The following is a 27,117-nucleotide window of genomic DNA, read 5'->3' as shown; positions in this document are numbered from 1 at the left end:
TGCTGGTCCTTCTTGGGCGCCCTGGAGCCTCTTTGGCAACAAGGGAACCTCTCTCCTTGAAGTTCTTGATGACGCGATTGTTGACTGAGGTGCGATCTTTCTAGCTGCGATACTCTTCCCTGTTAGGCCATTTTTGTGCAGAGCAATGATGACTGCACGTGTTTCTTTAGAGATAACCATGGTTAACAGAAGAGAAACAATGATGCCAAGCACCAGCCTCCTTTTAAAGTGTCCAGTGGTGTCATTCTTCCTTAATCATGACAGATTGATCTCCAGCCCTGTCCTCATCAACACCCACACCTGTGTTAATGGAGCAATCACTGAAACGATGTTAGCTGGTCCTTTTAAGGCAGGGCTGCAATGATGTTGAAATGTGTTTTGGGGGATAAAGTTCATTTTCTAGGCAAATATTGACTTTGCAAGTAATTGCTGTTAAGCTGATCACTCTTTATAACATTCTGGAGTATATGCAAATTGCCATTAGAAAAAATGAAGCAGTAGACTTTGTAAAAATTAATATTTGTGTCATTCTCTAAACTTTTGGCGATGACTGTACACATTCCAAACACATACTGATAGGGAATTTAGATTGGAAGCGCAATTGGCGACAGCAATGATAATGTGTGTGCAAACTGTAAAGCGCTGCGGAATATGTTAGCGCTATATAAAAATAAAAGATAATCTAAATAATAATCACACTGGTAACCATTACACATCACACTGGTAACTCCCCCTTCAGGTAATACAAGCTCTGGAGGCAGAGTCCTCTTCCAGGCAGCGTCCACCCCAGAGCCTGGAAGAGGTCATTTATATAAAGTGATAAAAGATGATTTATCCACAACAACACATCTTATGAGACCTTCAAGTATCACTCTCTTCAGTGGTCTATAATCTGTATGTCTATATTAATAGTTTAGATAGGTCAAACGTGGTGACGGATTCCCTACACACTTCAGTGTAAGTAAACAGCACCACACAGCCAGGCATGTGACAAATCATGGAGTTCTGTTTTAACCCCTACATTCATACCGTCCTCGGATTACATAGCAAAAACCTGACAGGTTTTCTTTGAGTTGGAGTAACTGAGATGGGATTGATTCACCAGTTTCTGTTTGGATGTGTCCTAATGTAAGACTGTTTTCATAGAACACGTAGTCAATAGAGCTTTTTACACTTTCTCTTTCCTTTTTTCCACAATATATTCAGATCCCTCTCAGAAGCCATGTCTGTTGAAAAAATTGCTGCCATCAAAGCCAAAATTATGGCAAAAAGAAAAACCACAATCAAAACAGATTTGGATGATGATATAACCGCATTAAAACAGAGAAGTTTTGTGGATGCTGAAGTGGATGTTACCAGAGACATTGTCAGCAGGGAGCGAGTATGGAGGACCAGAACGACCATACTGCAGAGTACAGGGAAAGTGAGTGAATTCATTACTTTCTTGATTTTATGAATTTTTTTATGAAAAGAGGCAAAAATGACTTTACTAGCCAATTGTAAGAGACATTTGGAGACTTTAAAACGATGCAAGAATATAAACTGTGCCTGGTCGTTAACCTGTTTCTGCAAATGGACATACCGTATATACTCGAATATAAGTTGAGATTTTCAGCCCAAAAAATTGGGCTGAAAGTCCCCCTCTCGTCTTATATTCGAGTCATATATACCGGGGGGGTCGGAGGGGGAGCGGGGGTGTCAGGTCATACTTACCCGTCCTGACGCTGTGTCTTGAGCCCCCAGCTTCTCCCCGTGCTCTCTCTTCCTGCCTTCAGCGGTCACGTGGTGCCGCTCATTAAAACTCATGAATATGCGCATATTCATGAGTTTTAATGAGCGGTACCACATGACCGCTGAAGGCAGGAAGAGAGAGCATGGGGAGAAGCTGGGGGCTCAAGACACAGCGTCAGGACGGGTAAGTATAGCGATACTTACCTGTCCTGCGTCCATGGCTGCTTGCTGCTGTCTGTGTCTGTCATCGGTCAGTGACTTCAGACAGCAGAGGACGCGGTGACGTGGTTAGTGTTCGCTGCGCCCCCTGCAGTCTGAACGTCACTGACTGATAACGTGGCAGATAGCGGGGAGCAGCCATGGACGCAGGACAGGTGAGAATCTGACACCCAGCGACGGAGAGGTGAGTGTCATTTTTTTATTTTTACATGCAGCAGCAGCAGCATGGGGGCAGCATATGGGGGGCATAATCTAAGGAGCTTCTTATGGGGGCAGCATATGGGGGAATAATCTATGGAGCATTTCCCACCCTAGATTTATACTCGAGTCAATAAGTTCTCCCATTTTTTTGTGGCAAAATTAGGGGGGTCGACTTATACTCGGATCGACTTATACTCGAGTATATACGGTAACTTGAAATTTTAAAATTCTAAGTTATCTCCCACATGTGCACAGAAGTTGGACCTGTGTCGTCCAAAGGAGTCAGCTGATATACACAGCTATGCTCGTTTGGCATGTGCTGGGACTGGGGAGGGCACTATCTGATGGATTCAGGCTCAGCGCTCAGTAGTGACAGCAGCATGCTAGGAGTGTGACCACTACCGCTCCCTTAGCACCCCTACAACACGATCAGTGCGTGCCGATGGGTTTCTACTGCAAGCCGAGGCCTAATAATGGTCTCCGTGCCTCCTAAATTAATCGGCCTATCTGATCTAAAGTTTTTAAGTGTTAAAATGGAGAATTACCCCCAAATCAGTTTAAATAATAAAAAATGGTTTATTTGTGGGAAAAACTATATCCCCATTGCAAAACCTACTCATTTGTTATTGTCGCTTCTATAACAGCCCTTGCTATAAAACTATATTATGTCTCTTGGTATATGGTGAACTTTGCTTTTTTTTTTTTGTTACTATGGCTCAAAAATATTATTAATGAAAAAGAGACTTGAAATGTCAGTGTTGAGTGTAACACCAAGTAAGAAAAACCTTAATTATAGTGCTCACGGGATTAATACATGTGCAGGTAATGGAAGCAAACTTTTCAAAACCTTTTTCTTCATTCCATGTGGAGTATAAGCAGCACACACAGGAATCCTTTCACTTCCAGCCTTGGCTGCTATCAATTAGGTGGTTATTGGTTGTCTGAGGAATGTTTTGCCATGCTGAATGTATTTTTGCACACACCTCTAGACCTGCTGCTGGGGTCTCCCTGTGCAGATACTGTCCAATGGCATCCCACATATGCTTTATGGGAGACAAGTCTGGAGACGTAGCAGGCCACGGGAGCACATTTAGTCCACACGCTGCTCACAGTAGCATCAGCAGCATGCAGCCTGTTGTTGATAAACGACCCCTGGGACACCGGAGAAATGACTGTGTACTACTGATTCCACAACCAAATCTGTGGAATGCTGAGCATTTTGTTTATCTGTCACACTATATAGTCCCATGAGGAGGACCAATCTGACAACATCAGGCCACATGTGAGCAATCTGTGTATCCTAAATTTGCTATCATAGTATGCAGCGTCCCCTGACGTATCTCCCTTCTGGGATGTTGTTGCACAATGAGCTGCCACCAACAAATTTTGTTTTACATGCTCAAGTGCATTCAGCTTGACAGAACATTTCTCAGACATCCATTAACAAGGTTATTGATGGCATGCTGAGCCGTGTACATGTGGGTGTATAATTACGAGTGGGTTGTCCATCTGCTGCTCCTCCCTCTTCTTACACGCGACTGTCAATCAGGCTGTAAGGGGGCATGATATCAAAACCCGTCTGTCCCACCGGTAGTATAAATTAACAGAAACCGCACTATGCACATGCAAAATAAAACATATATTTTATTGAAACATATTAAAACAGAAAACTGATGAAAACCTCTGTTGTAAGACACGAGACGCTAAATACATCCAAGAGCATAGACAAGTATGAAAAAATGGAGAGACAAGATAATACTTGACAATAAACATGTAATATCAACCATTAAATTACTATGAGGTAAGCCAGACTAACAAAATTTTTTTTACATTTAGCCCGAAAAAATATCATAGCAAAATGCAAAATGAAGAGAAGCTCCCCATAGAACTAATGGCATGAAATGCTCCGGCTCACTCGCTCTCCAGATATCAATGACCGCTAGGTAGTGATCCTTGCAACACAATATATAGTGTGTGCCTCGACTAAATACATAGCCTATTAACACTACTAAATATAAGCCTAGGTGTGCCAATAATACAAAACCCGCGATCAAATAGTACTACAATGTCCAGTCTGACAGACTGGAGTAGCAGATAGCAGAGCTACTCCGGTCTGTGCGCCGCTCTGCTTCCACCTCCCGCCCTGCCTGCAGTGCACGCTGGTATCTATGGTAAACATCGGGTTTCTAAGGGCCCCGCGGCCCTTAGAAACCCGATGTTTACGTTGGTAACCAGGGTGCAGCGTCGCTCATCGCTGGCTCCTGCTGCCACACGCAGCGATGCACGCTGGCCAGCAGGAGACCAGCAATGAAAAAACGGGCCAGGACAATCCAGCACGATCAGCAATACCCCGCGGGGGGGGGCGATCGCTGCTGGATGTCACATACAGCGATCTCGCTGGCGAGATCGCTGTGTGTAACGGGCCCTTAATTGCTGTACTGTAAGAATTTGAAATCATGACATTACAGGTTTACATGGGCCTTTTCCTATAAAGACATAGATGAAAATTAATTTCATTTTAATTGAAAATGCATTTTTACTATTAGTATCTTCTTTTTTTATCTTTCAGAATTTTGCAAAAAATATATTTGCAATACTTCAGAATGTGAAAGCAAGGGAAGAGGGTCGAGCACCCGAGCCAAGACCAGTACAGACTACTGCACCAACGGTAAATACTTTGTTTAGCTGAAGTGTGATTTTTTTTTTTTTTTTTTTTTTTTTTTTTTTGCGCTGTTGAGTATTAATAAAATGGTAGTTACAGGTCACATGTGAAGATGCCAAATCTGTATGGGTGGCAGAACAATGATGTGGGTTTCTTGCAAATTTTGGGCCACCCCTCCTCGACACTATGGAGCATGTGATTATCTCATTGCTTCTATATTACTGCTGTGTTGCAGTACATTATTCCTGCCAGTGGTGAAACACGGTGGCTCAGTGGTTAGCACTGCACCTTGCAGCGCTGGAGTCCTGGGTTCGAATCCAACATCTGCAAGGAGTTTGTATGTTCTCCCCGTGTTTGCGTGGGTTTCCTCCGGGTTCTCAGTTTTCCTTCCACATTCCTAAGACATACTTATAGGGAATTTAGATTGTGAGCCCCATCGGGGACAGTGATGATAATGTGTGGAAACTGTAAAGCGCTGCGGAATATGTTAGCGCTATATATAAAAAAAAAAGATGATTATTATTAGTCACTTGGTGCAGAATTGTTGGTGATATTTGTGGAAGCTATTCCATGTCTCTGAATGGTGTTGTTTCTGCAGAATTTACTTACTCTACTGTCAGCAGGATTTGCTACCTTACCTGAGATCAGCGTGATGTAGGTAAAGAGACCTTGAATCCAACGATGTATCACTGTAATTACTGGATGCAGCCGTTCTGACAGTCAGAGCTTTTAGATTTAGAATGAAGCAGAGCTGAGAAAGCTGCCCCCCGCCCACACCAGGCTCTGTATGTGCAAAGTCCATAGACTGTGAGGTGCAAGTAGCTAACTTACTGTATCGATGGATGTTACCATGGATTCCAAAGATCCTGCAATGCCTGCGGATAAGGAAAGAGACATATCAAATCAGAACAACTATACTACATTTCTAAGTGGATGTCTACTACATATTGGGATAGGATCTTGGAGCTGTGAACACCCCTTTAATCTTACGTAGTCTAATAGACATATAAGCTGTGGCAGGTCTTCATCTTTGTTGGATTTCTGTGTACCACGCTCCCCAGGTACGCAATCAATTATCGTATGATCGAGCCTTCTTTTTGTTTAATTCTAAGGCACAGGACAAACTTGACTGTCAGCAGCTATACTCAGGTTCTTAGTTAACTGTACACCCCTCCGCCCTCCTTTATGTGGGGTCAGTTCTATATTCCACTACCTTATAGGTACAGTAGGTCACTTGCCAAGGATGCTGGGGCCTCTGCTGCTTTCCTTCAGGTTCCTCAAGCGGTCTCCAAAACCCATCAGAAATCTTTCCCTGTTTATACGGATACTTGCTGTTTGTGGTGAGGATCTGATCAAATGTTTCAAAAGTCCAAACTCCCAGATACTACAGCTCTGGCAAAAATTAAGAGACCACTTTCAAATGTTCACTTTGTCTGATTTTTCTCTTTTTATAGGTATATTTTTGAGTAAAATGTAAATTCTTTTAGGCTACTTTCACATTAGCGTTTTTTAGCAATGCGCTTCGTGCGCAATAGAAACTCATGCAAAAAACGCATCTAGCGTTTTGCATGCGTTAGCGTTTTTTAGGCGCATGCGTTTTAACCAGTTCCTAGCCATGTTAACTCTTAAAACGCATGCGGTTTCAAACGCAGGCATGCGCATGGACATGCGCACGCCTGCGTTCCCATAGACTAATGTGTTATTTTGGCGCTTTCCGTGCGCAAGTGTGCGCATGCGTTTTTTTACGCCGTTGGATGGACCCAAAAATGCAACAGGTTGCGTCAGGCGCGCCTAGGCTCACACTACAAAAAACGCATGTGCACGAGAGCACATACGAACGTGTGCAAACGCTAGACCATGTGCCCGCCATGTTAAACGTAGGGGCGCATGGACGCGCACGATGCGCTGTGCTAAAAAACGCTAATATGAAACCAGCCTAAGTCTAAACGTCTGACAACATGTCTCCGAATTTCCAAGCAATAAATTTTGTATTTTCTTCTGACAAAGAAAAATGGTCAAAATTGAAAAAAAAAACAAACAGTGCTTTCAGACCTCTAATAATGCAATGAAAACAAGTTCATAATCATTTAGTAACAACAATACTAATGTTTTAACTCAGGAAGAGTTCAAAAATCTGTATTTTGTGGAATAACCATGATTTTTAATCACAGCTTTCATGGGTCTTGGCATGCTTGCCACGAGCCATTAACACTGCTTCTGGTGCAAAAATGTACGCAGTTCTTCTTTTTTTGATGGATTGTATTCATCATCCTCTTGATTACATTCCAGAGGTTTTCAATGGGGTTCAGGTCTGGAGAATGAGCTGCCCATGACAGGGTTTTGATGTGGCGGTCTCTTAATTTTTTCCAGAGCTGTATATTCCTTAGAGTTCATTTTGGCACCAAAAAGTAACCACATGACCATTACAGCTGATGACCCAAAAGTCAGTGGCTTCTCTGGCAGACCATAGTCAGTGCAAATAAACATACAGCCTCTTGTCTACAGCTACCTCTAGAAAGCCTATGTCTGTTGGTGTGACACGATCATTCTTGCCATGACACTTTTGTCGTCCGTAGTCTGGCCCGGATGCAGAGTTCTTCCTTGCTTCTCTGAAGGGGTTCACGTCGCTTTCAAAGATTTTCTGTCTACTGGCTTGTGTGTTCAGACCTTCCTTCATGTACTTCTGCAATTCCCTTTCTTCCTTTTAAAGTGATTGTTTTGTGAAAATAACTTTTTTTTTTTTTTTTCTCCTAGCTACAGAATGGGTGATAACTTGTTGATCAATAGAATGGAGTGGCAGTATGCATGTGGGACCTGCTCTCTCCATTCATTCCCTGTGAGGCTTTTTCCAGCAACCCTTTAGGGAATGAATGGTATAGCGGTTGGGCGCCTGACTCGCTATGTAATTTTGTATTTGGGATACAAATTCCCTAATCTGCCAAGCAGTGCGTTGTCCCTCAGTGGTGGGATGCCTACTGATCAGCAAGTTATCACTGCCCAGCCTCACTAAACACCTGCTTTTGGACATCTTAAGGTTTTCTCGTGTCCCCCACTGAACCAAATCAAATTTTGCTCTCTAGGAGAAAGATTTCAGTCTTTATTTGGGGACTCTCTGCTCACTTTAGTGGTGGTCCTTCATTTTTGTTTTCTCTCCTGGCAATGTCTGATTCTCTTACTGCTGAGGTATAAACCGAGCTGTTAGCCAGTGGGCTCAGTGTATTACCTGCCGAAAAGGAGTCTCCCACTTCCTCCTTTCCCCATACCCTAGGGATGAAGGACACCCAACATATGAGTAGAGATGGATCAGGGCAGTGGAAGTGTAAATGCATGATCCTTTTGTTTTTGGGAGATGAGTCTTACAGCGGCTTTTTTCAGACTTGGTAATGAAGACACATGAGCAATTTCTTCCTGTATGGGCATGTCATGAGAGGGGGGTATCTGTCATTCACACCTAGAGATTTCTCATGTGTATGGCCAGCTTGAAGGTTGGACACCACTTGCTTATTCAATTCAGGTCCCTAAGTAAAGTAAAATCAATCTATACTTGCTTTAGGCGGCGCTGATCCCACAGAGCGACTTGACTTATTGTATCACTTGCATGCTGCAGCCAGTGAGGCCACTCTGTGGCTGCAGCCCATCAATATTCTGTCAGGATGGTCGTCCGCTCTGATAAAATAGTAGACAGCAGCTGACGAGCGGCTGTCCATTGGCTGCAGCCTGCATGTGATGCCCCCAGCAGGAGCAGAGTATGCTGTTTTTATATGGTGTCCTGAACTGATTAAGCTGGGGGGGATGTCCAATAGTTCACAATCCCTTTAAGAAAAATGTTGTATTGAGTGCAAAAATTCTCTGCAATTTATAAGCTCCCAGCTTTTATATTGGCTAAAAAAAATGAAACTTTATTTTTCAGGACCCAACACTGAGAAACAAACAGCCAGCTCCACAGATATACAATCGATACGATCAAGAACGGTTCAAAGGGAAAGAGGGTAAGTAATTATGTACGCTGTAGAAGGTGTACATTCTTGTTGTGCTTTTTAAATGGTTATTATTGAACTATAGTATTCCTAATCTGCGCTGATCCTTTACCTGTTAATTTTATCCCTCTGGTCATTAGGCATTTTTATCCTCTGCTTAATTTTTTTTTTTTTTTGTGTTGAAAGGTTCACATTGTAAGGATGTATAAAAGACAAAGGAAATCTGTCACCAGGTTTTTGCCACCAAATGTGAAAGCCGTATAATTTCGGGAGAGACCCGATATCAGTGATGTCACTTGCTGGGCTGCTCTCCGTGGTTTTGATAAAATCACATGTCAGCAGGAGATTGTCACCAGAGGACTAGTAAACCTGCCTCCACGCTCATGGGTTCTGAGTAACCTAGCTCACAGCACTGATTGGCAGTTTTCTGCCTATGCACAGTTTACACAAAAAACTGCCAATCTGTGGGTGTGGATTTACCAAAATCCGCATTTAGAGAACTGCTAGATCTGCAGAAGATAAAACTGATTTTAGCAAAATGATATTAAGCAGCCCAGTAAGTGTCACGGCGCGAGAATCTTATTCTCAGGCCCTACATAATTCTGCTCTCAGATCACATAGCACAAACCTTCTGACACATTCTGTTTGTTCTAAGGTTACCAACAGACAGTGGCTGTGTATAATCTTTGAAAGTGTCAAAACGTTAACTACTCTTGATAAACAGCTATTGTCAAAGTACACCAACCCCCATCAGGTCTAAAATCTATCTGTCATCAGATTTCACAATATAAACTACATGGTTTTTGTTTCCTTGTATTTAGTGAAAACTTTCATGGTTTTTTTTTTTGTTTGTTTTTTTTCTTTTCTCATCAGAAACGGAAGGCTTTAAAATCGACACAATGGGGACGTACCATGGAATGACACTGAAATCTGTGACTGTAAGTTGGACAGACCCTGTCTTAAAATTCTATTTTTGCAAAGAGACTTGTACAAAATGTAGCAGATCTTTTTCAGCTTTTCTATTTGTATGCCAAAGTTGTCACTGCCGTTTTCTAAAGGTCACTTCGTACAACTGCGGAAGAGATGGGTGCTTATGGGCACATAATAGCCCTTGTTAAAAGGTCTAGAAAAGTATGGAGCTAGTATTTCAGATTTCACGGTTTCTCAGGTTAGGTACACTTGCATTTGTGAAGGTAAATTTTTTTGTTCAGTTTTGGTAAAAGAGAAATTTATTTAAATAATCACTCCTCCCATGGAGCCAAGGGGTAACGTTTCTCCTTAAGGAAAGCGACATGTCAAGCATGCTGAGACGAGGAAACTTTTAAGCCGCAATGCTCCTCTGGGAAATATGCAAATCTTCTCTTCAAAGAGGAAATGGACTAGAACTCTAGTGCCACCTATAGGAAGTAGCAATCCTAAAATTCAATGTCGACCCTTTAACGAACCTTGTCACATGACAGGATAAAAGCCAAACCAGAATCTCAATTTACAGGCACTGTGTTTCAGGGTGATGACCCTCGTCAGTGCAAAGTGTGAGATCTGGTTAGGCCAGGCGAGAGGCGTCTGACCGGGATCCAGGGGGTAACGTTTCTCCTTTTAGCCTCTTAAGATATTGCAGTCATCATATTATACAGCACTGTGTACTTACAATTGGTCATTTTTCCCTTCTACCCAGCTAATTCTTCTCTTTGCCATTAGGTCTACCACATTATGTGATTAAAAACTGACTAACTGAATCCCTAGAAGCTCTATGTAGAAACAGAAGGTCAAGGGGGGAGCGAGGAGAGAGAGGAGCAGCCTGGGCCAGGAGGTGAAGTGGGGACTTATAAATGCAGGGCAAGAAACTTCATGTTTCTACATAGAGGAGAGAAAAGAGAAGAATTTTCTGGGTACAAAGGCAAAATAAACAATTGTAAGTGCACCGTGCCATATAATATACAGTGCCTTGCGAAAGTATCCGGCCCCCTGGTACTTTTCAATCTTTTCCCACATATCATGCTTCAAACACAAAGATACCAAATGTAAATTTTTGGTGAAGAATCAACAACAAGTGGGACACAATAAATAATTTTTATTTCTATAGCGCCGACATATTCCGCAGCACTTTACATTTCGGAGGGGATTTGTACAGACAATAGACATTACAGCATAACAATAATCACATAGATTATAACAAATACCAAGAGGAATGAGGGCCCTGCTCGCAAGCTTACAATCTGAGGGGAAAAAAAGGGAGACACGAAAGGTGGGTGGTAACAGTTGCCCTGATTGTATGGACCAGCCATAATGTTAAGTGTGTATCAGTACAGACACAGAGGGCTAATGGATGCATAAAGCATGTGGGAACATGATGCGGGGAACCTGGTTATGGTAAAACTTTTGGCAGTGCCACACAGGGATAGATTAAGTTAATATGTTGAGGCGATAGGCCAGTCTGAATGAATGCGTTTTCAGGGCACCCTTAAAATTGTGGGGATTGGGGACTAATCGTATTGACCTGGGAAGTGCATTCCAAAGAATTGGCGCAGCACGTGTAAAGTCTTGGAGACGGGAGTGGGAGGTTCAGATTATTGAGGTTGCTAACCTCAGGTCATCAGCAGAACGGAGGGCGCGGGTAGGGTGGTATACTGAAACAAGGGAGGAGATGTAGGCTGGTGCTGAGCCATGGAGGGCTTTGTGGGTGAGGGTAATAAGTTTATACTGAATTCTGGAGTGGATGGGCAGCCAGTGTAATGACTGGCACAAGGTAGATGCATCGGTGTAACGATTGGTGAGGAATATGATCCTGGCTGCAGCATTCAAGACAGCTTGGAGAGGGTAGAGTTTGGTAAGAGGGAGACCGATTAGAAGAGAGTTACAATAGTCGAGACGAGAATGAATTAGAGAAACTGTAAGAGTTTTTGCAGACTCAAAAGTAAGAAAAGGTCGAATTCTAGAAATGTTTTTGAGGTGCAGATGACAAGAGCGAGCCAGTGATCGAATGTGGGGGGGCAAAGGAAAGCTCGGAATCAAGTATGACCCCAAGACAGCGGGCATGTTGCTGGGGAGTAATAGTGGAACCACACAGAAATGGCAATGTCGGGTATAGGTGCATTAGTAGAGGAAGGAAACACAAGGAGTTCAGTCTTTGACAGGTTCAGTTTCAGATATAGTGAGGACATGATGTTAGACACAGCGTTTAGACAATCGCTGGTGTTTTCTAGAAAGGCTGGCGTGATGTCAGGAGAAGAAGCGTATAATTGGGTGTCATCAGCATAGAGATGGTACTGGAAACCAAATCTACTGATTGTTTGACCAATAGCGGCAGTGTACAAGGAGAACAGGAGGGGGCCTAGGACTGAGCCTTGAGGAACCCCAACAGTAAGGGGAAGGTGAGAGGAGGAGGAACCGGCAAAAGATACAGTAAAGGAGCAGTCAGAGAGATGGGAGATCCAGGAGAGAACGGTGTCCTTGAGGCCAATGGAACGGAGCATAGTGAGGAGCTGATGATCCACAGTGTCGAATGCTGCAGAGAGATCCAAGAGAATTCGCATGGAGTAATGACCATTAGATTTAGCTGTTAGTAGATCATTAGAGAATTTAGTGAGGGCAGTTTCAGTAGAGTGTAAGGAGCGGAAGCCGGATTGTGAAGTTTTTTTTTTTTGTTTTTTTTTTTAATTTGTTTATTAAACACCAGAGTACAAAGAATGCACATCATACACAATGAGTTGTGATAACAGAATACAAAGAAATTGCACACTCTTACAAATAAACAAGGTAATGTGTACATTTCCATCCGAACATATTTAAAGGATAACTGTTTATGTATTTCCCCATACATATATCACTTTAATTTAAATTTCACAAACCCTGTCATGTAACAGTAAGAGCTAACTAGAACTCCTAAACTACATCTACCACTATCTCAACTAACATCTACTATTTCCGCAGCTTGGTTCCTAGATCACGTTGTGTCGTGCGTGATGTCTCAGTTTTGTAGAGTAAGGTGAGAGGAATTCCACCTCTCCCAGATCTTTTCAAATTTCCCCAGGCATCCCCTGTTGTGATATAACGTGCGCTCATATGGAACAACCGAATTCACCAACTTGATCCAAAATCTAAAGGAAGGATCTGAGCCCCCCATCCACCTTAGTGCCAGCAGTTTCCGCGCCATAAACAGCGTCTCGCGCAAGAAGACCCCAGCATATCGATCCCAGATCTCCTCCTCCCATACCCCAAACAAGCAAATCAATGGCTCTAGAGGGACAGGGGCCTGCATCAAGGACGTCAGTAGTGTGGTCACCTCTTTCCAGTAGTGTAGGATAATGGGACATTGCCACACCATATGGATAAAATCAGCATCTGGCGAGTGACATCGCATACATTCTGATGATTGAAGCCGACACATCCTAAAAAGTCGCAACGGAGTCAAATATGATTGATTTATTATATACATTTGTATCATTCTGTTATTGATAGATGGTGATACTCCAGTCGGAGACTCCAGAATCTCCTCCCACTCTTCTCTTTGCGCATCAGGGATGAGACGTTCCCACTTCATCCTTATAGAGCTTATGGCCGATTCTGCCCCTACTGACAGCATATATGTGTACAAGGAGGATATGAGACCCTGGGGACCCTGCGAGTTAAGAATTCCTATCAGAGGTAAAGACAAAATAGTACGGTCCACACCCCCATCCCTCATATGCGACCGAAGAGCCGATCTCAGCTGCAGATAGCGAAAAAATTGAGATCTTGGAATATCATGCGCAGCTTGTAACTGTTCTAAAGACTTTAAGGTCCCCTGGTCATACAAGTCTCCCACTGAAGAAACGCCATACTAAGCCCAAAAAACGGCGGATGGGTGATTCAGTAGCTCCAAAAAAGTTATTACTCCACAGAGGCATTTCAGCTACATCTTTAAACCCTATTACCTTCTTAATTTGCCTCCATATTAATCGAGCCAGCCGGAGCAGGGGCAGCAGACGTGGAGCATTAGTTTTTTCCAAGTCAAGGAAACCTAATGGGCAATCCGCTTGTGCAGCGTGAAGCAGGTGGCTTTCAGAATTAGGGAGGCAGTTACCCGGCATCCATTTATTTAAAGCTTTAGCCTGCCCAGCTAAGTAGTACAGGAAAAAATCTGGCAGCGCCGCCCCACGTCCCTTCTTTGGTCTTTGTAAAGTGGACAATTTAAGTTTGGGCCTAGTTTTCCCCCAAATAAAGGACGTGACCAGAGAATTAAGATTAACAAAAAAGGACTTGGGCACCGCTACTGCACTGTGCTGGAGCGAGTAGCCAAATTTAGGGAGTAATATCATTTTAATCAGATTAATGAGTCCAGCCACAGATAATGGGAGCCTACTCCAAGACGCAAATTTAGCTTTAACCAGGTCAAGCAACGGGTGGACATTAAGTTGTAAATCAAGTGTACTATTATTAGAGATGTGGATGCCCAAATATTTAAAACTAGATACAATAGGTAGCGAGGAGAGATCCTCTAGCTGGGGAATCGGAGCATGGGAAAGGGGTAACAGGGCAGATTTTTCCCAATTTATATGTAAACCTGAATATTTACTAAATTTATCTATAAGGGATATCACCTGCGGCAAAGTTTCTTCCACATTATTCAAGAATATCACCATGTCATCGGCATATAGGCCAATGGTGTCTCCCCAACCTGCTATATCTATACCTCGGATATTGGGGAAGGACCTTATACGTATTGCTAGTGCCTCAATCGCAAGAGCGAAGAGAGCCAGGGAAAGAGGGCAACCCTGACGGGTTCTCCTATGCAACATGAAAGACTCAGATATAGAATTATTTATTATAATACGGGCCTTAGGTTTCATGTATAATATTTTGATCCATGTAATAAATTGATTGCCAAAGCCATACCTCTGCAAACATGCGGAAAGGAAAGGCCATTCAAGAGAGTCAAAAGCCTTGGCAGCATCTAATGATGCCAGTGCCCATCTGTTGTCTGGTACCAAGGAGCTATATTGGACTATTGACTGGACTCTTCTGATGTTAATGGAAGTGCTTTTGCCCGGCATAAAGCCCGTTTGATCTGGATGTATGAGATTCAATGTAATGGAATTCAGCCTAGTAGCTAGAATCTTGGTAAAAATTTTATAGTCCACATTCACTAATGAAATGGGACGATAGGATCCACATTCTAAAGGATCCTTCCCCTCCTTCCGAAGCACTATGATATTAGCCCCGTAAAAGGACTCAGGCATAGAATTCCCCTCCCATATTCCCCGATAGACCTTTACTAGGAGTGGCGTCAATATATCCCGGTACTTCCTATATAATTCAATAGGTAACCCATCAGGTCCAGGGGCCTTCCCAGAAGCCATATCTGTCATAGCGTTATCTATCTCCTCTGGAGTAAACTCAGCATCCATAAGGGCCCGCTGCTCAGGATCTAATGTGGGAAATGATATATCTGACAAATAGTCTAAGCACCCTAAAGAATCAAAGTCACTTTTAGATTTATATAGTGACCTGTAGTAATCCTGAAAACAGCCGAGAATATCCTCGGTCGAAGACACCAGTGTACCGTCTACCTTGCGAATTTGCAAAACCATATTAGAGGTGTTATGTTGGCGCACCAGGTAGGCCAAAAATTTGCCCGTTTGGTTCCCCAATTCATAATAGGATTGACGAGTAAAAAACAATTTACGCTTAGATTTAGTGTCCACGTGCAGAGTATATAACCTCTGGGCAGCCAGCCACTCATTCCTGTTCCCGCTGGTCTGGCTAGATATATATGCTGCCTCCGCGTCTTTCAGTTGTTGCTCCATCTCGTCATCTTTCCCTGCGGTAACCCGCTTAATATAAAAGATCGTGGAGGACAAACAGCCCCTCAGGTATGCCTTAAGGGCATCCCAGAATAAATTAATATCCTGGGGCTCCAGGTGGGACGCGATGAAGCAATTCAACTGATCGTTCTGTCCGGAGATCCCATCAGTTTTAACCAGAATGGATTTAACTTCCAAGCTATCCCACTGTTTACTTGCCCATATTTGAGTTTAAGGATGACCGTGCTATGGTCTGAGATCCCTCTACTGCCATGTTCTATATCAGCCACCCAGATTGCTAGACCGTCAGAACCGAATATATAGTCTATGCGTGATAGAGAGCGTTTGGTGGATGAGTGACAAGTGTACTCCCTCCACAAATCCAGCCACCCGCCACCCTCCATAAATGATGACAACGGGGTTGTAGTCGTTGGGGAGGACCCCCCGGTCGCCACATCATCCAGCCTCAATTTATCCAGGCGGTTGTTCATAACCATATTAAAATCGCCCATACAAATAACATCTGCGTCTGGGTAGTTAAGGGCAAAACTCATTGCTTTCTGCAAGATGGATGTACGAGCCGGAGGGGGGTTATAAATACATAGGACTACATATTTCCTGGTGTTCACCAAAGCGTGGACAAAAACAAAACGACCCTCAGGGTCCCTCCGAGTTTCCCCCGCCTCCCATCTGACGTCTTTATGTACCAACAGAGAGACCCCTCTGGAATAGCTGGTGTGGAATGTATGGGCAGACCATTGTACCCAGGGCCTCTGCACGCACCGTACCGTATCCCTAGTCAGGTGCGTCTCCACCAAGGCCACAATGTGAGGGCGATAATGTCTGACCTGTGAAAAGACCTTGATCTTTTTTCGAGGTGTTTTTATTCCCCTCATGTTCCATGTCATACATATTAACTCCGACCCCATACTTTGCTATTCTGAACATGGTGCATGGTATTACCCGGGCAAAATTTAGAGACATCACCTGTAGACTGAAATTGTTGTCGACTGCGGTTACAACCTAAGGAAAAATACCAAAAACCTCTACGGAAAAAAAACAAAGTAAATAAACAACGAACAACATGGGAGTAGAGTCCTGTACTCCTATCACGGAGCAAACAAGGGGATACCATCACTGAGCCCAGTGTCCGGTATTGTTGGTATCTTGGACGCTTCCGAGTGTAGCTCCAATCAGTCGATTAATAGAAAAATACCAACTGACAAAAGATGCATTAGGATTCCTTTTCGGCAGACCCTCCATGGGATCGCAGCCACTCCGCCGCCTCCGCCGGATCTGTAAAAAACGAAGTAGAACCCCCGTGGACCACCCGGAGCCGGGCCGGGTAAATCATCGAGTACACAATGTTCCTCTCCCGCAGACGTCTTTTGACCTCCGTAAACTGCGCCTGTTGTTTCTGGAGTTCCACAGAGAAATCCGGGAAGATCGAGATCGTGGCATTGTTGAAGTTGATAGGGCTCTTTTGCCGTGCCAGTCGTAAAACTACGTCTCTATCCCTGCAGTTGAGAATGCGTGCCAGAAAGGGTCTAGGCGGGGCTCCTGGAGGGAGAGGCCTAGTAGGGACTCTGTGGGCCCTCTCCACCGCAAAAATCGAGGAAAAGTCGTCGCCCAAAGTGGTTTTAAGCCAATCTTCTATGAATTGCTCCGGATGTTGTCCCTCCGATCGCTCTGGCAAGCCAATAATTCGGATGTTATTTCAACGCATCCTATTTTCCAGGTCATCTGCTTTTTGCTTCCACGCATTCATGGAACCCGCCACTTTCGTTAGTTTAGCCTCCATGGGGTGTGATGGTGTCCTCCACCTGGGATACCCGCGTCTCCACCTCCGTAATGCGGCCCTTCATGGCTTGCATATCTTGCCGGAGGCGTCCCACTTCATTATATACGTCCTCTATCTTCCCAGTCAGAGACGTCCTGGTCAAGGAGATGGCCTGCATGAGTTGTTCAGACGCCTGCTTAAGGGTTAATTCCCCCTGGTCACACTCAACTCCACCTTCAGGGGGGCGGCTCTTACACTGAACTTGTGGGGGGTTATTTTTTGTAGATCTAGAGCCTTCAGCATGGTCTATCCTGGCATATTCCTTTAGCTTTTCTGCAGCCATTCCGGACCCTTTGGAACAACTAATTTTAAAGGCAATAGGGCACAGCCGGATGGCAGAGACCCGTGCACTTTGGGGTCTCCCAAGTTAATGTGGCAGACAGGGTATTATGTACAGAGGGTGATTGCAGGGACCCAGGCACAGCACAGACCTGCAGCGTCTCACAAGGAGGCAATGTTCAGCCCCGGGCGGCAAGCAAGGGCCCCCACAGCCCAGGTAGCGACTCTCACAGGGGCCACAGCCAGAGAGGGATCTAGGCCCCAATAGTTATGGCGCAGGGCAGGCAATATGGTAAGGAGGGGGACGCGGGGCCCAACTTTTCAGGGCTCACCCCGCTTGTCCCTCACAGATAGTTAAATTTTCAGCTCACTGTCCTGCTCCCTCAGCGCTGCAGCGATGAAGCTCGGCGCCGCGTCTCTTCAGCAGAGCGCGCGCCTCCAAGATGGCCGCCGCTCCCTGCAGGCCCTGCCAGCCGCCCAGGTTTCCAGAACTGCCGGCTCACAAAAGTCCAGCCCCGCTCTCCCGTGGGGGTCCAGGAGCGACCCCGAGTCCAGAGGGGTCAGAAAATGGGTGAGTGCGCGCGAGGTCAAGAGTCTGCCAACCGGATTTTTGTCAGGATGGCAGGAGCTTCCACCGCGTGCGTCCTACTCCGTCGCTGCCATAGCCACGCCCCCCGGATTGTGAAGTTTAACGAAATTTATTGGTTATTTTAAATTTTTGTGGAAATTCAAAAACTGAAAAGTGGGGCGTGCAATATTATTCGACTCCTTTAACTTAATACTTTGTTGCGCCACGTTTTGCTGCGATTACAGCTGCAAGTACCTTGGGGTATGTCTCTATCAGTTTGTACATCGAGAGACTGAAATTCTTGCCCATTCTTCCTTGGCAAACAGCTCGAGCTCAGTGAGGTTTGATGGAGATCGTTTGTGAACAGCAGTTTTCAGATCTTTCCACAGATTCTCGATTGGATTCAGGTCTGGACTTTGACTTGGCCATTCTAACACCTGGACATGTTTATTTGTGAACTATTCCATTGTAGATTTTGCTTTATGTTTGGGATCATTGTCTTGTTGGAAGACAAATCTCCGTCCCAGTCTCAGGTCTTTTGCAGACTTCAACAAGTTTTCTTCAAGAATGGTCCTGTATTTGGCTCCATCCATCTTCCTATCAATTTTAACCATCTTCCATGTCCCTGCTGAAGAAAAGCAGGCCCAAACCATGATGCTGCCACCACCATGTTTGACAGTGGGGATGGTGTGTTCAGGGTGATGAGCTGTTGCCTTTACGCCAAACATATCGTTTGGCATTGTTGCCAAAAAGTTTGATTTTGGTTTCAGCTGACCAGAGCACCACCTTCCACATGTTTGGTGTGTCTCCCAGGTGGCTTGTTGCAAACTTTAAATAACACTTTTTATGGATATCTTTGAGAAATGGTTTTCTTCTTGCCACTATTCCATAAAGGCCAGGTTTGTGCAGTGTACGACTGATTGTTGTCCTATGGACAGACTGTCCCACCTCAGCTGTAGATCTCTGCAGTTCATCCAGGGTGATCATGGGCCTCTTGGCTGCATCTCTGATCAGTCTTCTCCTTGTTTGAGATGAAAGTTTAGAGGGACGGCCGGGTCTTGATAGATTTGCAGTGGTATGATACTCCTTCCATTTCAATATGATCGCTTGCACAGTGCTCCTTGGGATGTTTAAAGATTTGGAAATCATTTTGTATCCAAATCCGGCTTTAAATTTCTCCACAACAGTATTACGGACCTGCCTGTTGTGCTGCTTGGTCTTCATCATGCTCTCTGTGCATTAAAAAGAACCCTGAGACTATCACAGAGCAGGTGCATTTATACGGAGACTTGATTACACACAGGTGGATTATGTTTATCATTAGTCATTTAGGACAACATTGGATCATTCAGAGATCCACAATGAACTTCTGGAGTGAGTTTGCTTCACTTAAAGTAAAGGGGCCAAATAATATTGCATGCCCCACTTCTCAGTTTTTGAATTTGCACCAAAATTTAAAATAACCAATAAATTTCGTTCAACTTCACAATTGTGTCCCACTTGTTGATTCTTCACCAAAAATTTACATTTGCTATCTTTGTTTGAAGCATGATATGTGGGAAAAGGTTGAAAAGTTCCAGGGGGCCGAATACTTTTGCAAGGCACTGTATGTTAAGAGGATAGAAACTTGGATAAGGAGGAGTGCTGCTTTAAGTTTCTTAAATGAAACTGTTGCATAACTGATGCAAACCAAAGTAGAAGAGCCCCACTGTTAAAAGAACAGATACCACATAATTCAGATTTTTTTTCTTTGTGTGTTCTAAAACTAACAACTTAGATGAACCCCAAAGTAATGAGTCAGGCCCTTTTCTTTCTGCTCTCTCCGTTATGTAGTTGGTCACTTTTGGACAGGATCTCCTTTGTTCCTGTAACAAACAGACAAAATATATTTCCGAATGCAGGTGTGAGCACAGCCTAGTTTTTATATAAAAGTATACATTTTAATTTTGCTCTCTAATTCCTTGTGCCCTTTCATTATTAAAGAGGCCGGACACTTTCACTTGTTAGTGCAGCTTTCCTCACACACTGGCTAGCACTTAAGTCCATACAATGGCTGCTGGTGGCAGAGCATGTGGCCAGACCTGTCCATATTATGGCTGTTGGTGGCAGAGCATGTGACCAGACCTGTCCATACAATGGCTGCTGGTGGAGGAGCATGTGGCCAGACCTGTCCATATAATGGGTGCTGGTGGCAGAGCATGTGACCAGACCTGTCCATACAATGACTGCTGGTGGCAGAGCATGTGGCCAGACCTGTCCATATAATGGCTGCTGGTGGCAGAGCATGTGACCAGACCTGTCCATACAATGGCTGCTGGTGGAGGAGCATGTGGCCAGACTTGTCCATACAATGGCTGCTGGTGGTGGAGGAATATGTGACCAGATCTGTCCATACAGTGGTTGCTGTTGGTGGAGGAGCATGTGAACCAGACCCGTCCATACAGTTGCTGCTGGTGCACGACACGTGACCAGACCAGTCCCTACAATGGCTGTTGGAGGAGCCATGTGGTCAAACCTGTCCATACAATGGCTGTTTGTGGAGGAGCATGTGGCCTCACTTTCAGCCTTTGCCAGTTGTAAAGATGAGGCTGATAGTCTGGTCACATACTGCTCCATTGTCCTCCCATCATTGTATGGTCATACAGTGGGGGAAAAAAAGTATTTAGTCAGCCATCAAATGTGCAAGTTCTCACACTTAGAGGTTGTCCGGGCTTTTCACATAATCTCAGTACATATCTGGGCTGCAGAATTATGACAATAAGTAATTTACTTTCTGTCACTAGTCTGCACGGTTTTCTAGATATGCTGAACAGAACGTCCAAGGGGGGGTGTGTTATGGCATTGAAATGAGAACTAGTCGTAACTTCCTACTCTACTCCAAACATGCCCTCTATAGCAACAACCCCACCCTCCATAGCTACAGGCCCTCCCCGTCCACATAAAGAAGCCTATCCCTACTCACACAGTAACAAATTCTTCCCCTCCAACAGCCTCAGTGCAGAGAGCAGCTGCTCCTCCCCCAGACACGCACAGTTATCTATATCAATGGAAAGTGAAACCAGTGAGGAGGAGGGAAAATCATTACACTTACCTTCCCGGCTCTCCCTCGCAGCATCTTGTTCCAATGCCAGCAGCTGGTTTATGCTTGTAAGCTGCGCATGGCAGGGACTTCATGCGCTGCTTGCAAGCCGAAGGGCAGCTTCCAGAATACTCGCTGCCCTGCATGCCGAGACTGTGCGTGCATAGAGCAGTGAGTATTCATTGCTTAAGTAGCGGCACACGTGACTGCCAGCAGCAGCAGGAAGGCTCGGGCAGACACCCGCTGCTCTCTGCGCACACAGTCCCAGCTTGCAGAGCAGTGAGTATTCCTGCAGCTGCCCGTCGGCTTGCAAGTAGCGCATGACATCCCTGCCATGTGCTGCTTACAATCATAAAGCAGCTGCTGACATCGAAACAAGATGCTGCGAGGGAGCGCCGGGAAGGCAAGTGTAAATTTTTTTTTTATGTTTTCTGGTGGGGCCATGCATACCAGGATAGGGAAAGATGGAGCCATGCATACTAGGATAGGGATGAGGGCAATCATTCTTACCAGGATAGGGATGAGGGGGCCCATGCACACCAGGATAGGGGATATTAAGTACAGAATTGACCACATTTTTTAGTTAATTGTTTTCCCCTAATTTCCTCCTCTAAAATCTAGGTGCGTCTTATAGTCCGAAAAATAAGGTAATATCTGTGCATTAGAAAGAAGTCTGAAGTTGTGTTTTTCTAACCACTGCAGAATGTTATTTCCTGTGCTGATTGTCTTAGGCAAGCACTAATTAGTGTTACACAGTGAATTTCAGCCATGGACGTTCCTAGTTGGCAGCACAACGTGCAAAATGGCAGGTTAAGAATACTGTATGTACAAACGCAGGAGTGTCAATATTCCTTTAGGAACTAAGCATTTTATAGAAACCTTTGTGCTTCAATCTGATTTTGACCACACTCACTAAACCAGGCAATGATCTGGTTACAAATCCTGTGCGCACATAGCGGTATACGTCTTGGCCCTGATTCGTCAACACAGGTGGTTTTGATGAGGGGGTGCTGTAGAGTGCGAGGCTTCTTGATTAACAGGTGTATGCAGGGCTCGAGGTGTCAATCTCCTCCATGTGCCCTTCGCCACAAATTTTGCTTCAGGCCTTGCTGGAGTAAGACTGGTGGCACAGCGATAGCCAACGCTTTTCACGTCCCGCACTATCTCTGCCCACTTTGTTGAAGCTAGACAAAATAATGTGAAACAGTCACAAATTGCAACTTCGTTTTGTGCAAAAGTATTACAACATTTCAAAGCTTTTTATGTGAGAATTCTGGCAAATCTTTAATGAATCAGGCCCTTTGTCTTGAGTGTTGGTGGGTTATTACCCATTGACTTCATTGAGGCGTGTGTGTATATGGCAAGCAAAGCCACATTGTGGAAACCTTTCTGTGATTATCTTTTGTGGTCTTTCCCCCTCTTCTGAGTGTTGGTGTGATTCTGCGGCTGTGTGAGAATTAGACCATGTAGTAAGATGAGCCGGACCTGCCTTGTTGTGCAGACATTTATTGGCCGTGTTTAGGATGATTGGGTAACCTACAAGTTTAGAAGTGTTTTACGTTTTCCAGGATGGTATGTGAACATTACAGAAATCGGTTCTGCACTCCCTTACACAGCAGCTGCTCTTGTATATCTTGTAAGCATATTCCCTATTGCCACATGTATAACCGGTATCTAAATCCTGCCTTTGAGTACCCGACAGATACTGTGTGCACATCCAATTATGGCTGTAAATCACCAGCAGCCTGAATGCATTAGTACATCGCAAATTCAGGATCTTCAGCAGCAAAGTGGTTGAATTGCGCCGCAAAACAAAAGCCCTGCTATCATTTAGGATCAGGCTTCTCGTGAGGCTGTGGCAATTTAAACACACTGCAGATAGCTTTTAGAACAGTTTCCATGGTAATTTTGTTCAATTCCATCATGATTTTCATTTTGAGTATTTACCGTTGAATATTTTGCTTTTGTTCTTTACCGATGTACACCTATTTTTCAATGATGCTTGGATGAGAAGTGCCTGAACATCCAAGATGTCTAACATCTGCTCTTTACATGCAAATTCTCCCTTTTTTTTCTCCCCGGGTTTCAAGTGTCCACTACCGCTCCTTTGCCCTTGTTTGTTTTTTCTCTGGCTAGCAGCTGCACTCTGACTATATGGCACTTGTCGTCTCAATCATAGCCGCAGATTGTTTGACTTGCAGCACATTAGAAAACAGCAGATTGTGATGTCTTGCATTGGGACAGTCGAGGAATATATAACTTGTATATCATTCACATACAATATAGATTTGTGTATGAGCTATACACTTACAATGTATATATTACTTATGTAGGAGAATCCCAGACCTACAGAGCCCGGCAGCTACAGCTGTGCCTCTGCCTTCTGCTATGGAGCCTTTGTATGTGGGTAAACTGTGCTCCTCCGCATTAGACAAGCCCGTTATGACCGGCTTATTACCCTTTCATTGTAGTGCTATAGGGTTATTTCACAAGTACTGTGCATACCAGAACCAGCTCTTCTGGAGAGCGGCGCTTCAGTTAAACAGAAGTTGTGTTGTAAACTTTTGTACGATACGTGCTCCAAAGTGTGAAACTTTTTTTAAATTTTTTTTCTTTAATCAGTGCGTTTTTACCCTCAAAGCAGTGATTGACAGGGAGGCGGGGGGGGGTGGGGCGCCTGCGAATGTATTCATTTAACTTGGAGTATGTGCACGCATTAAGTATGTGCAGATATTTCTGCATCAAAAACGTCTCTTGGCAGGAAAAAAAAACATTGCATAAGAAGTGTGCAATTTTTTTTTTCGTTTTCAAATGGGTGAAAAATGCTGCAAAATCACGAGGAATCAACATGCTGCAGATTTGAAACTGCTTCACATCTGCAAGAGAAAAAAGGAACCGTGTGCACAAGATCTAAGAAATCTCCTTCACTTTGCTGGGGCCGTGAAATGCTGCAGATTTTGCACAAAGAACCTAGCAAAAAATGTGACTTGTGAACATATCCTTAAGCTGCCTGTTCAGTTTATTCAGCATGCATAATAGCCTACTGGCAAAACTTTAGGCCTCATTCACATGTCAGTGTTTAAACAGGTACATGGGAAAAAAATAGTGGCAGTGTCATCAGTGTCTGGTCTGTTAGGTTTTACCATCAGTGTATCATCAGTTTTTTCCTATACTATTCAGTGGTAAATGCGTACAGCACATGGCATGTACACTGATGCCATCCGTGTGCTGGATGTGATTTTCACCGACCCTTAGACTTGTATTGGCACTTTTCGTCAGTGATGCCAGAGAAAAACAGACATGTCGGAGTTTTATACAGACACACTGTCTGTGAATGACACCATAGACTATAATGAGGCCATGGTCCATCAAAAAACCTGATGGTACGTGTGAATGAGACCAATCCTCTGCTGTTTGTACAGTCGGAGTGCATGACTAGGCTCCTGTGCCTCGCCATAGATGTGTGCTCTCATAGTACAGTGCTGCTATCAGCCAGTCTGGTGGCTTGTAACTGTGTCTGACGGGTGAGCGTGATAACACCTTAAAGGCATGTCATCGGAAAATGGCCACTTATTTAATAGGCTTGTCCCACAGTAAAATGGGATGGATGTAAAATAGTACAGGTAAGCATTCTCACCTGCCAGAGACCCTGTACGGGCCACTCCGGAGGTCTCCGTTGGCTCCATAAGTAGTGTCTGCACTATTGTGAACTCGCAGCACCGCTGCAGTGGTCAGGTGATTGGAAGTGTCGTTGGGGGCCTGCACTGGATCAGAGGGGCCACTGGTAGGGGAGTATGCCTAAGTTTATCACATATATTTTTTTTTTAAACAGTCCATACCTTTAGAAAAAAATTTCTGTTGGACAACCTCTTTAAATACCATTCATGTGATAAACGCATAATAAAAAATACATGTGTAACTCTCTATATAACTAGATAAAAAATAGTACGAGCCTTTTACTAAGGCTATGTTCACAAATTGCATGTTTTTATGCAAGTTTTCAGCTGTTTTACAGTACCAGCAAAGTCTGACATTTCAGAAATCTCATGCGCACAGCTTGGTTATGTCCTCAGTACTTTGTGCAATACCTTGGTTTTTGCCAAATGCAGGATGACACTACTTTCAGCATCTATTTTCAGCGTGTTTCACCCATTGAAGACAGAGTGGTGCAAGAAACAGGGCTATCAGTTTTTGTGTTTTGTGCTAAAACCTGCTGAAGTAGATTCAGATTTTTTTTTTTTTTTTTTTTTTTTGTGCACTAAGCTTTATCAGCATGTACACAAGACAAATGTACAATAACAGAAATGCAGCAAGAGAGCACGTTTTGCATGAGTAAAAAAAAAAGCATCAAAAATGCAACATGTGAACATGGCGTCATTATCAGCAGAGGTAGAACTGCAATGATGAAGAGCACCTTTATATACAGATCCCAGTATTCCCAATAAAGCCGATCACTGAGCGCTGATTAGCTGCAGCAGTTATGTGACGTAACACTTCCCAGACTGCCACTGGGAGGTGTTTCTTATTCTACACGGGAGAGTTTAGCTGTACAATGCGATCACACAACCCCATTACTTACTATTGGTGGTACATTCCTTTCTTACACGTGTTTTAATTCAATCCTTCAATATCACAATTTGGTGGATTATTTCTGTTTTGAAGGCTTTTCTGTGGAACATGATTCCCTCCACCCCCCTTAGTGGATCATTTTTGGGAAACCTAACCAATTCTTAAATCGCGTTCGCTTATTTTTTAGTTATTTTTTTTTAGAGAGAAGAGGGAAAAAGTACAAATTCTATAATTTTTTTTTTTTGTATTATTCCTTTAATATAAACATTTTGCCTTTAATACAGGCAATGTCTAAGCCAATACTACATGGCTATGGTTTTTAATATCTTAATATTTGCGCACAGTAACCCTTTTTTTTTAAATTAGAGATGTCTGCCTCACCACCTTCACCCTCGGCTAATGTGAATGGGGGATTGTTTTTTCTCAGAAGTAATTTTTCAGGGGGGCCATTTTAGGGTTACCTCAGGCTATGTGCACACGCTGCGGTTTTTGCTGCAGTTTTGGCCGCTGCGGATCTGCAGCAGTTCTGCAGACAGTGTACAGTAGCATGTAAATCTATGAGATTTACAATCTGCTGTCCACATGCTGCGGATTTTTAACTGCGGAAAAGCTGCGGTTTTGAATCCACAGAAAGAAATGACATGTCACTACTTTTCTGCAGATTCTGCTGCGGTTTACCATCTCCTCCATTGTAGAGGTGATAAACCGCAGGGGAAAACCGCAGGCCAATCCGCAGGTAAAACCACAGGTCATTTTACCTGCGGTTCCGCAGATACAAATCCGCAGACCAATCCGCAGCGTGTGCACATAGCCTCAGACTTTGCTTTGCTTGTTTTTTTTTTTTTTTTTTTTTGAAGTGTACTTTTCTGGTATATAAAACATTTTGAACTTTTATTATTCCCCTTTTTAAAAAGGATATCCACAGCAATTTTTTTTTTTTTTTAAATCACCAATATTAATTTTCTTAACAGTAATTTTTTATATTAACTTTTTTAAAATTTTTGTTGCAGCATAATTTTTATTGAGAATTGTGTTTCTGTAATGCAACTAAGTCTTCTTTTAATTTTATTGCTACAAATTGGTCTGGTCAGAGGAGCCATTTCCCCAGCACGAGGCACGCTTTCCTTTTGTCTCTCTCTGCCGGTCATGCCCTGCACTAGCCTCACTGTGTGTCTATACGACATCGGGCTGTGTAATCGGCATTGGCTGA

General features: G+C 43.8%; 1 protein-coding gene across 1 annotated transcript in view; it reads left to right on the top strand.

Moving 5' to 3' along the window:
• CDC73 (cell division cycle 73) overlaps positions 1-27,117 on the top strand; it is a 122,485-nt gene that overhangs the window by 50,739 nt on the left and 44,629 nt on the right. Inside the window, exons 7-10 of the mRNA XM_073582890.1 lie at positions 1,207-1,423; positions 4,721-4,819; positions 8,724-8,802; positions 9,664-9,728. Coding sequence (XP_073438991.1) covers positions 1,207-1,423; positions 4,721-4,819; positions 8,724-8,802; positions 9,664-9,728 — 460 coding nt within the window. The remainder of the gene's footprint in view (positions 1-1,206; positions 1,424-4,720; positions 4,820-8,723; positions 8,803-9,663; positions 9,729-27,117) is intronic.

This window comes from Dendrobates tinctorius, unplaced genomic scaffold (genome assembly GCF_039654945.1).
Source record: "Dendrobates tinctorius isolate UK_male_01 unplaced genomic scaffold, ASM3965494v1 ptg000074l, whole genome shotgun sequence".
NCBI classification, from domain to species: Eukaryota; Metazoa; Chordata; class Amphibia; order Anura; family Dendrobatidae; genus Dendrobates; species Dendrobates tinctorius.
Note: the sequence above shows the minus strand (reverse complement) of the source record. Positions and strands in the feature narration are given on the sequence as shown.